This window comes from Trematomus bernacchii, unplaced genomic scaffold (assembly GCF_902827165.1).
Source record: "Trematomus bernacchii unplaced genomic scaffold, fTreBer1.1, whole genome shotgun sequence".
Taxonomy (NCBI): domain Eukaryota; kingdom Metazoa; phylum Chordata; class Actinopteri; order Perciformes; family Nototheniidae; genus Trematomus; species Trematomus bernacchii.
Window position 1 is genome coordinate 54,432 of NW_022987840.1, and position 11,427 is coordinate 65,858.

General features: G+C 40.1%; 1 protein-coding gene across 1 annotated transcript; it reads left to right on the forward strand.

Moving 5' to 3' along the window:
• Nucleotides 1-5,054: 5,054 nt before the first annotated feature.
• On the forward strand, nt 5,055-11,178 carry LOC117500578 (cytochrome P450 4B1-like). The gene is made up of 12 exons (XM_034153482.1): nt 5,055-5,410; nt 6,393-6,537; nt 6,728-6,772; nt 6,879-7,006; nt 7,269-7,393; nt 7,483-7,637; nt 7,794-7,900; nt 8,572-8,762; nt 8,844-8,977; nt 9,328-9,392; nt 9,877-9,959; nt 10,273-11,178. Exons 1-12 carry the CDS (start codon nt 5,219-5,221, stop codon nt 10,442-10,444), a joined length of 1,542 nt encoding a protein of 513 aa, XP_034009373.1. The 5' UTR covers nt 5,055-5,218; the 3' UTR covers nt 10,445-11,178.
• The last annotated feature ends 249 nt before the right edge of the window (nt 11,179-11,427 follow it).

Here is an 11,427-nt window from a genome sequence, read left to right on the forward strand (position 1 = left end):
TAAGGATCATAACACAATAGCATTTCAGAAAACATGACGTTGGACGATGATTCTTTGTCTGTCAGTCTGCGACAATCTTAAATACTTCTTCTTTTGAGAATAGACCAACTTCAGGGCCACCACACAAGTGTCAAAGTCATTCAATTAGTGCACAATTAATGCAAACCCTAGTGCCCCCACTGGACCGAGATGTCAGCATATCACAGAGTGACTCCTAGGACCTAGCATGGTTTATTCCCTCACTGTATTAGGGGTGTGCGTGAGCATGAACTCATTAAATGTTCATGGGAGAAATTAAGAAAAAGTTTGATTAATGCCACACTGGTGTTTGTTTTTCCATCTTGTGTCAACACAGGTCTTTGACCCACTGCGTTTTCTCCCGGAGAATGTTTCCAAGAGGCCTCCTCACACATTCGTGCCCTTCTCTGCTGGGCCAAGGTTTGTCCTCATATGATACCGTGTGACTAGCTTACTAAAATAGGGCTACAGCTAAGTTTACAACACCCAGCACCATCTACTGGCCTGGCATATGTACTACAGCGTCTCCAGCGCTTTCGAACGGCAATGGCCGTGGCGGTCTCCTCCTGATTGGTGGAGTTGGCCCAATAGCCGTAGCGCCACCGTCCTGACGTCAGGACAGTGTTCAAATCTGGATCAGTTTTTATCAGATCCGTTGCAGCCCCTTTTTTAGAGATTTGGGTATGGAGGAAAATAGAGAGGGTTGTGTTTTCTGACACTTGGTGAGTTCCCTGAAACACCGGGGACACATATTCATGTATAAAAGACGTACAAAAGTGCATTTTGCATGATCCCCTTTAACACATACAGAGGGTAAATTCAAAGTAGTACATTCACTGACATGAATGACATGGATATGGCGCCACCTTGTGTCATGTTTACAATGCAGATTATTGACATTACGTCTGGCAATACAGTCAATCATTATCCTGGTGATTATTTCGCAGATAAACCTAGTAACCCCGCCCCCTTTAAAAAAAAACGGCTCCTTTGAACGGCTCTTTGAAAGGAACGGAGCCATAAGATCCGGCTCCCTTCAAAGAGCCATAATTCCCATCACTAATGACAACAGACGGAGCTGTAGTGGTGTTCGGGGCAGGCCACATTCTCCACCCACATTCCGGTGGTTACATCACACACACTCACACACACAAAACTAGGCTTGTTTGAGACAAGCGAGACCTGCGCAGATCTGCGCAATTGCGATCAACGTCTTGCTAGTGCGTTGCATGATGGTTAGTCATTTTGTCCGACTTGCTCAGGAGGCTCGCCTACATGAGTCGTTGAAATCTCGCGGGACAAAGACGCCCGCAGACTTGAGAGCGAGGCGCGGCGAGGCGGCGCAGTTTCTCTCCACTGGCCTGCGGGAGCTAAATGCTTGATGGGAAACGACCATGGATGTATAATAAGAACGGAAACGACTCGCTGGTATCTCGAGCTGAACGCTCATTGGTGGTTTTTACCCCGTGCTGGTGATGAAACTCTCCATTGGCTCGGCAAAAGTTTGTTGTTGTTTTGTGTCAGTTTTACGTCGCCACTTCCATTCACATTTTTCATCATTGTTCCACAATGTTTATCATCATGACATTAATATCTATATATTTTATACTATACTGTTAGAAATGAAAATCAATGTTTAAATAGCATAATTCAGTCTAAAACATATCGTCAGTTTAAAAGCTGTTTTATTGTGGAAAAATCCGGAAGTTCTCAGGAAATCTCAATGCCAAGCTTTTATTCTGAAAATCCTTCATATCCGAACAGTATGTAGAATGTAGCTAACAATGTGTTTTCTGAATGTAAAGTGAAAATGACATGGAGTGTTACACACCAAAACGTACGGACTTTAACACTACATCGATAGACGTTGAGATATTATTACGGCTGAATATTAAATGAAGGTACAGTTGATCGTAGAGTGTTTACACATACGTGAGTAGCTATGACGTCAGAGGGAGTTACCCTAAATGAGAACTGTGCCGTAGAGGTGTTTCTAGGACTTCTAAACTAACTATTACAGCTGTTTATAAGGTATTAAATAGAAAGTCATGACAGAGATAAGGAGGAGAAAAGGCTTAAGGAAGTAGGCAGGGAATACAGAATGTCGAAATCATCTGTTCTCTCGCGATATCGAACATTGAAGATGAGAAGGGCGGTCCCACTATCACCACGGGAGAGAACGAGAAGAGGATCAAGGAGATGTGGGAGGACAACCCGGGCTCTTTTCCTACGCTGCAGCTCCCTGGAGACATCACCGGTTTTGTCTCTTCCTTACCCTTTGTTTGTTTCACTACCACGCTGCTTAAATTAAAGTAACCAATTTGAACCCTTTCAGAGACTCATTTGTCTCTTAATCTTTAAACTTCTTCCTGGACGCGAGAGAATCAGCACACATCAATAATACTTGCACTGCTTACCGTTTTCATACTTTATATATCTTAGCATATTCATATCCCTCACTGTCATTCAATTCATTCTATATTTTATTCTGTAGATTGTGTACATTACTTTTCACTTTACTGCTTTTTGCACTCCTGGTTAGAAGCTAAACTGCATTTCGTTGTACTGTAATCTGTGCAATAACAATAAAGTTGAATCTAATCTTGAGCAGGAACAAATGTATTTACTTAGTACATATCTGACATTAACGATTAAACACATTTGTGCATGAAGAGAGAAACTTGCTCTGTCATAGGCCTACTGGGTCAGGCTACAAGGAAGTGGAGAGGAAAATATCACAAACAGAATACTACAGGATTGCTGGGAATATACAAAGTTCCAGGGGCGTGGGTTTGGCTGGACAAGTAAGGAGAGAACGAGGGCATATGGAGTGGAGACCATAAAGTTTGCCAAAGCAAGCCCATTTAGCAGTGTTCCCCCATGGCTTTCCCCAGAAGCTAATATAGATGTGAGTATCATAGAAAGGAAAAAAGAGTGGCAAATAAATGAAGTGGGAATTAAAACGAGTATGTACCTGAACGAAAAGTATTACAATTACCTCAAAATGTATACAGGTGGATCTAAGAAGCAAGAATGCGTGGGGATAGGCGTGTATATACCAGAATTCAAAATATCAATCTCAAAACGAGTGTCACATAACTTATCAGTTTATACAGCAGAAATACTCGCAGCAATTATTGGACTACAATAGGTTGAAGAGACCTGATAGGGTGGTGATATGCACAGACTCACGATCTGCTTTGGAAAGCATACAGTCCACAATAACTGTTAGAGAAGATTTAATCATTGAACTTAACCATTGCTTACTGAGACTTCAGAGGAGGGGAATAGATGTGCAGTTATGCTGGGTGCCTGCACATGAGGGGGTTCAAGGGAATGAGCATGCTGATAAATTAGCGAAAGATGCGTTACAGAAGGAAATAGCAATACCAGTTTCACTTGGAAAAGGAGAAGGAAAAGCAATAATTAAGAAGAAGGGTATGGAAATATGGCAGAAAAGGTGGGAGGAAGATCAGAAAGGGAGGAGATACCACAAGTTACAGAAATCAGTCATAATAAAGATCTATACAGAAAGGAACAGACGGGAGGAGATCATCATCACTATAACTCAGATTGGATCATACAGGATTAAACGGCACAATGTTTATAATGGTAAAAAGCGAAGTTGAAGAATGCAGGGGGTGTGGAGTGAAAGAAAATGTGGAACACATCGTATTACACTGCAACATGTACAAAACAGAGAGGGAAAAACTAAGAGACAGGGTCAGAGAGGCAGGAAGGGAGTGGAGCCTGATGGGGACACTGGGGACAGAAGGTGAGGGCGTAAGAGCTACCAGGAAGGCCATTCTTAAATATTTGAATGAAACAGGATTGATTGGAAAAATTTAAAACAACGTAAATACATGGTATAATTCCACAAGTGGTGATAGGATGATATGGTGATACACACTCTTGTACAGTAGATGGCGGTATGCACCTTAAAGTTGTTTGCAATCCGCCAAAAAACCGAGAGAAGAAGAAGAAGCCGACTCCGAGGTTGCATTCGAATAGTCCATTTAGCTTAGGAACCTTCCTAACGGAGTGAAATGACCCGGAAGTCCCTCAGTGGCAGCCATGATAAGTGCCGTTCGAATTCTCTAAATTAAAAGGAAAGGAGGTTTCAAACTTCCTTTATAACCTCCTTTAGCCTAGGAACCACTGGACCTCCCTAACCGAAAGGAGAGGAGAAAATGCTGCCCCACAATGCCTTGCGGCCGCAGCATTTGCCGTCACACAACAGTCGGCCGTTCACGGAAACAACCGATTATGAACGAGAAATGATATCGGTATAAAGTTACGGTGCTTATTAAGCAATTTAAAACGTATGTGGTAAGTTGCCAAAGTGCTTTGTTTTGAACGTTCATCAGTATTATAATCAAAAAGAGAAATATGAACGTTAGTTTTTACTGAAATGATCAAATAAAGTCAACATTTCACAGTCTTTACTGAGCTGTGTGGGGTTTGTTCAACTTTTAAAAGATGTTTGAATGGTGATATACACAGTGATAGATGTTAAGGACTAACGTTTATAATAAATACATTTGTATTGATTTTAAGATCTTTTCATACAATCATACGTATTGGGATCATTTGTATTAATGTGGACCGGAGGGAGAGGGTGACGAGCATAAGTTTCACTTTCCTTTTTTATTTCAATTCCAACTTTGGTCATGAAGAATATGTTTCTCTGTTGTCCCTGTTCATAAAGCATAAAACAACAGCATCAGAGCACGGTGCAGAGTCTCTAGATGAGTTTACAGTAGTCCCTCGTTCTTATTAAACATCCATGTTGTAGTCCGCTGTATAGAAAACTGTAGTTTCCATAGTTTCCCCACAGCAGCAGGCGCACATTTATGACCTCCGCTGGCGCATCATAAACACGTCGGATAGTGAAAGTGCAGTCGGATTCTCTAAAGTGCCGCAGTCTCTTCTCCTAAATCCTTTTGAATTCTCCTATCCACTATCCCTTAACCCCATGACGTTTCACTCCGAGGTCAAGGAATAGACGATAGGGTTAGAACTTAGGAGCTGTTTTTTTGGAGTATTCGAACGCAACCCGAGCTGTCCGACTTCAGGCGAGCTTTTTGAGACCTCCCCCGGCTGCAATCGGCTATTCTTGTCTACTTTCGAGACGAGCCGCAGCTACAACAAGCCTACTGTGTTGTGTGAATCACTGATCATCATCAAGGAAGTCGCAAGCATGGAGTCAACTGAGGGTTTCGTGAAGTATCAGCTGGGCTTACCCCACATGCACCACTTGATCGCGGTGCTCTGTGTTGTTGCCGTTGTTTATAAGTTGACAGTCTTGCTCGCCCAAAGAAGAGCTGCGATGCAAAGTATGGAATTGTTTCCAGGACCACCGTCGCACTGGCTTTTTGGACATCTAAAGGAGGTAACGTGTATAATGACTGCTCAGTGACGCAGAAGCAAGTGCAAGAATCAATTAATAATAATAATGTATTAATAATAATAGAATCTCTGACTTACTGACCAATTTATTTTAATACCCTCACACTCACGCAATTGTTTAATACTCAACAGAATTCTACAAATGGTCTTCTTTAGTATTCACTAAGCACAAGAGCAGACAACAAACTAGTACAATTAATAGTTATTAAATGAGCAGCCAACAATCAAAATTATGAAGTTACTGTTTAAGGACATTACAGGCAAAAAGATAGTTTTTTCATGTACTTGTTATTTTGGTTTATTTTGCTTCCATGTTTTCTTTCACTCTAATGGAAATAAAACTTCCAAGAAACACATATAAATGATGTTCGTTTTACTACCCTGTCATTTAAAGATGATTAAATGTAACATATCATTTGTTTATTTGCATGGGAGAATGGTCATTTCAGCAGCAGATATAGAATGTGTCTTCCTGTCCTCACTCTAGCATGTTTCTGATCAGAGGAATAAGAATGAATGCAACCACTGCAAGTCCACTGAGACAAATGTAACATTTGTGATATTGGGCTATATAAATAAACATTGATTGATTGATTGATGAACCGTCCCTTTTTGCAGCTTCCCCAGTGTTGCAACTGTCAAAGGTCATCCCCAGTCTCATCATGTGCCAACAGACTCAGATTTGCAATAAGAAAAGCCTGAGAAAACACTGCGAAAAAAGGAAATTCAAAGCGTATTCTTATGTTATTATTATTATTATTATTATTGGTGTTATTTAATTTGGGTTGTCCCTGATTTGAACTTCTTTACATTTATTTAAGTAACAATTTGGATGCAATTAAGGCTTAAACTTAGCAGTTGAGTATTAGTTTATAGAGCATCACAACTCAGGGGATAACTTTGTCCTCTTCAGGCTCCAGCATATTGGTTAAGCTTAATCTATGTTTTTATGTTTTTACTTTCAGTTTAAACAGGATGGGTCGGACTTGAAAAAGATTGTGAAATGGGGACAGCAGTACCCTTATGCTTTCCCGATGTGGTTTGGTCCCTTTCTTTGTTTCCTCAACATTCACCATCCAGACTATGTGAAAACTATATTGACATCTACAGGTGTGTGAGCCATTGTTTTATATCTTTACTGAAGTCATAAACCTTTACAATGTAGCAGTTAAGTCAAATTCATCTTTTGACAATGCTTTTTACTACGTCGTATACATGTAGACTCATATTGGTTTATTATCTGCATTTCAATAAACAAAGGTCAATGTAACATAATCTGTAATTGTTTGTTTCGTAACAGAGCCAAAAGATAATATGGCATATACTTTTATTAAGCCTTGGATTGGTAAGATTGCTTTTACTTTCTCCTACAGCATATTTTGGTTTACTGCACAGTATTTTCTGTTAAGCTGCTTCCCTCACTGATCCATACTGCCTCTGTCTGTCTTCAGGTGATGGCTTATTGGTGTCTGATGGTCAGAAGTGGTTTCGCAACAGAAGGCTCTTGACCCCAGGTTTCCATTTTGAAGTTTTGAAACCCTACGTAAATCTGATGTCAGACTCTGTTAAAACCATGCTGGTACGTTAATGACAGTTTTTTTTGTTTATAAAATCAGTGTCTGTTTTTTTGCCAAGTTGCATTTCACATAATTTGTACAAGGAAAATGCTTTTGTGTAAAGTGCTATAATAAGTAGTCAATGGTGAAGTGATGTGGAGGAAATATAGGCTTAGGCTTTCCAGATGCTGCAGCTATTTTATGTCAAAGTTGTTCCAGCTAAGTGTGTTGAAGTTTTTTCCACGTCCTGCTCAGAGCTCACATCTGTTCTTTCACTGTTGCCAGGACAAATGGGAGAGTTATGCAAAAACCAATGAGTCCTTTGAATTGTTTAACCACGTGAGCCTTATGACACTGGACAGCATCATGAAGTGTGCGTTCAGCTACAACAGCAACTGTCAGACCGAGAGGCGAGTCCATACAAACGTTTTCCCGCCATTCACAATTACAGGTTTATGTTCTCAGTTGTCTGAACTGTTTGTCTACGTTCTTATTTCAGCGGAACAAATGAATACATCAAGGCAGTGTATGAGCTCAGTTATTTGATTAACCTGCGGTTCAGGACGTTTCCATACCACAATGACCTCATTTTCTACCTCAGCCCACATGGCTTCAGACTAAGAAAAGCATGCAAGGTGGCTCACAGTCACACAGGTAAGATGTTCACAGATATTACCTTCATGACAATCTAAAACTGAATTTAGCTTGCCCATACATCGAAATTGTATAGGCTCTAAACTGTAGGTTTATGGTTGCTGCATTTTAAGAGTTACTGGGGATATGCTCATTAATTATTCTCTTATTTTGAAGGGGAAGTCATACGAAAGAGGAAAGAAGCACTCAAGGAGGAGAACGAGCTGGATCGCGTACAGGGAAAGAGAAACGTGGACTTTCTGGACATCCTTCTCTTAGCGAGAGTATGTTATGTGCCATGTATTGAATTCACAAAATGAGACACTTCTGATCAATGAAAAAAAACAACATACGTAAAAACTGCAATTGTCAAAGCAGCAAGCTCTCTATAGAGATAATGAATTTATAATCGTGAACATTTTAGTAATGAGATATTTAAAGCATGAACAGTCTTAAAGTTGCCGCACATTAAAAAAGCGTAGTTGTGTCATGTTTATAACCTGAGATGACGCAAATATTATACTGTATGTGCTTAACCTGCAAGGGGCAAAAAACTAGGGCAAAAGGAAACGCAGAAGGTTTTTCGAATGAGCATTGATATGCTGAGCATGAGGCCACTGGTCAATGGCCACTGGTACAAAGGCAACAGTCTGGTTATTTTACTCTTATGAGGGACTCTTGAGCAGCAACTTAAAAGTTATACATTTCTGTTGTGCACATATAATCAATATGACACAATAAGCTACTCAAGGACACCTCTGTAACTCGGTAACTAAAATGTCAAGTCCTTTCTTTCCAAACACAGTTGACCTGTAAAAGGATCCGACAGACATTAGCTGTTTCTGTGCCAATTCCAATAGGCCTGCAACTTGTACGGTTTTTAATTGGAGTAGTAGTGTCACATTAAGACATAATATGTTCATTACTAATGTTTTAAGTTTGCCTTTTATTTAAGGATGAGAACAAACAGGGTCTGTCAGATGAAGATATACAAGCAGAGGTGGACACCTTCATGTTTGAAGGCCATGACACTACAGCCAGTGCCATGTCCTTCATCCTCTACTCTCTGGCCTGCCACCCAGAGTACCAGAAGATGTGCCGGGATGAGGTCCTTCAAGCCCTGGATGGCAAGGACACCATGGAGTGGTGGGCTTACATTTGAAAACAATGCAAATGTATGTCAGTGCTGCCAATTGTTGAACTAACACTTGTCTGTTTACTTTTTAGGGAGGATCTCAGTAAAATTCCATACACTACAATGTTCATAAAAGAGTCCCTCCGCCTTTACCCTCCGGTACCAGGAATGTCCAGAATCACCACCAAGACCATTACCTTTTTTGATGGAAGGACTTTGCCTGCAGGTTTGTCTTTAATGGTTCTTTGCAGATGAATGTGAATAAAACAGCATACAGTTGCATGCATCAAACGTTTATACCCTGTGGTAAAAGATAAGGTAAAGATATGCGGAACTGCAGGACGGAGTCCAGAACAAAATGTCCTTACGGGGACAATAAAGTATATCGTATCGTATGAAGATTAACTTTGAAAACAGTTATTTTTATTGAGTCAAGCTTGCACAAATGAACCTGTTAACCTTCATGGTTTGAATTATAGCAGCAGGTTTGCAAAATTGTCTCAAACATAATATATTAATTGTTTTTCCCTGCACAATCTTATTACAAATACATTTTTGTTTTGCTCTTATTTGTAGGGAGTCATATTGGAACAAGTGTGTATTCACTTCACAGGAATGCAACTGTCTGGGAAAACCCTGAAGTAAGTAAAGAAGATCATTCTGTGGAAGTATTTTTAAATGTGTAAGCTCACATGTGCCCATAGAAGTAAACCTATGATACTTCTACATACATTTTTTAAAAATCATATACTGTCGTGGTATGATGGCCCTAAGGATCATAACACAATAGCATTTCAGAAAACATGACGTTCGACGATGATTCTTTGTCTGTCAGTCTGCGACAATCTTAAATACTTCTTCTTTTGAGAATAGACCAACTTCAGGGCCACCACACAAGTATCAAAGTCATTCAATTAGTGCACAATTAATGCAAACCCTAGTGCCCCCACTGGTCCGAGATGTCAGCATATCACAGAGTGACTTCTAGGACCTAGCATGGTTTATTCCCTCACTGTATTAGGGGTGTGCGTGAGCATGAACTCATTACATGTTCATGGGAGAAATTAAGAAAAAGTTTGATTAATGCCACACTGGTGTTTGTTTTTCCATCTTGTGTCAACACAGGTCTTTGACCCACTGCGTTTTCTCCCGGAGAATGTTTCCAAGAGGCCTCCTCACGCATTCGTACCCTTCTCTGCTGGGCCAAGGTTTGTCCTCATATGATACCGTGTGACTAGCTTACTAAAAATAGGGCTACAGCTAAGTTTACAACACATTACAATACAATAGCCCTGCAGTAAAAACATATTTGGCAAACACGAAAGGCTTACTGAAAGGCTGTTGCTGTTGCCTTCTTGTCCAACCTATTCCAATATTATGTCAATCAAAAATATATATATCATTTGGTATTGACTGTTCATCTGATTTCCATAACCTTAAGTGCTGTCTTCCTATATGATGTTACTTTAAAGCTTAATTTGTCACCATATTCCACTCATTGGTGCTGTTTTCCTCACTCAGAAACTGCATTGGTCAGAACTTTGCCATGAACGAGCTGAAAGTGTCAACAGCGCTGACACTGCAGAGATACCATCTGATCGAGGACCCGACGCAAACACCACAGATAATTCCTCGACTAGTGCTTCGTTCACTTAATGGCCTCCACATCAAAATAAAACCTGTAGACCCATGAGTGAAAATGGAAATAACTGTTGAAAGAAAACCTGGGAAATAAATGACTCGTAAGGGAACTTCTTCTATGATTTGACTAAACTTTTAAACTAACAAAGAATCATAAACAGATACTAATGAAGTGATTAACTGTTAAGTATTTTATCAAGTATCTAATCATTATTTACACTGGAACCTGTGTTAATGAGACATTTATCGCACTTTACATATAAAAGGAATATGACTTTTGTGATCGTCAAAAGGAAAACCTAAGTAACATTTTCATTTAATCATTTATAAATGCATCTCAACTGGTTTAGCTGAGCTTTGTACAGAGCACCTTGACTTATGTAAATGTCTCATGGAAATGTTAGTGTGACCTTTAACAGGTCAGAAGCACTCTTATTGCATCTAGTACATTTTTTTACAGTTATGCAAAAACATTTAGCTTACCTTTGCTCTCATTCTGTGTAGGGTTTGAGTCGTCATATGATTAGCTGACACTGTGCTGCAATCCCTACTCCGAAATATTATGTTACTACTTAAACACAATCTAAATAATTGACAATGTAGAATGCTGTAAAATCGTTGTACTTAAAGAATGCAGGTGTTGGGAGACAATAGGCGCGTTCACACCGGAGTACTTTGACCCGTACTTTTCCCGTTTAGTTCCGTTAGTGCCTGGAATTTTGCATTCACACCAAAAAGAGAACTTAGTTCAGAGAACTTTTACCCCCATGTTTACTGCCTGCTAGAGAGGTGACACTATCCTGGGGAGAAAAAAGTACCAATTTCTGATTGGCTGGGCGAATTGCAAACCACGGCCCGTAAAACTCTGAAAAGTTTTTTGAAGCCGCCATTGTATTTGCTGACATTAGCATTATTAGCATTAGCCCCGCGCACCAACGGAGAGAGAATAACTTATGGCAACACACAAAAAAACATGGGAGCGGTGGAGGTGTCGGCGTTCTGGCGATTTACTCGGAAGGCTTCAGTAGAAGCTGC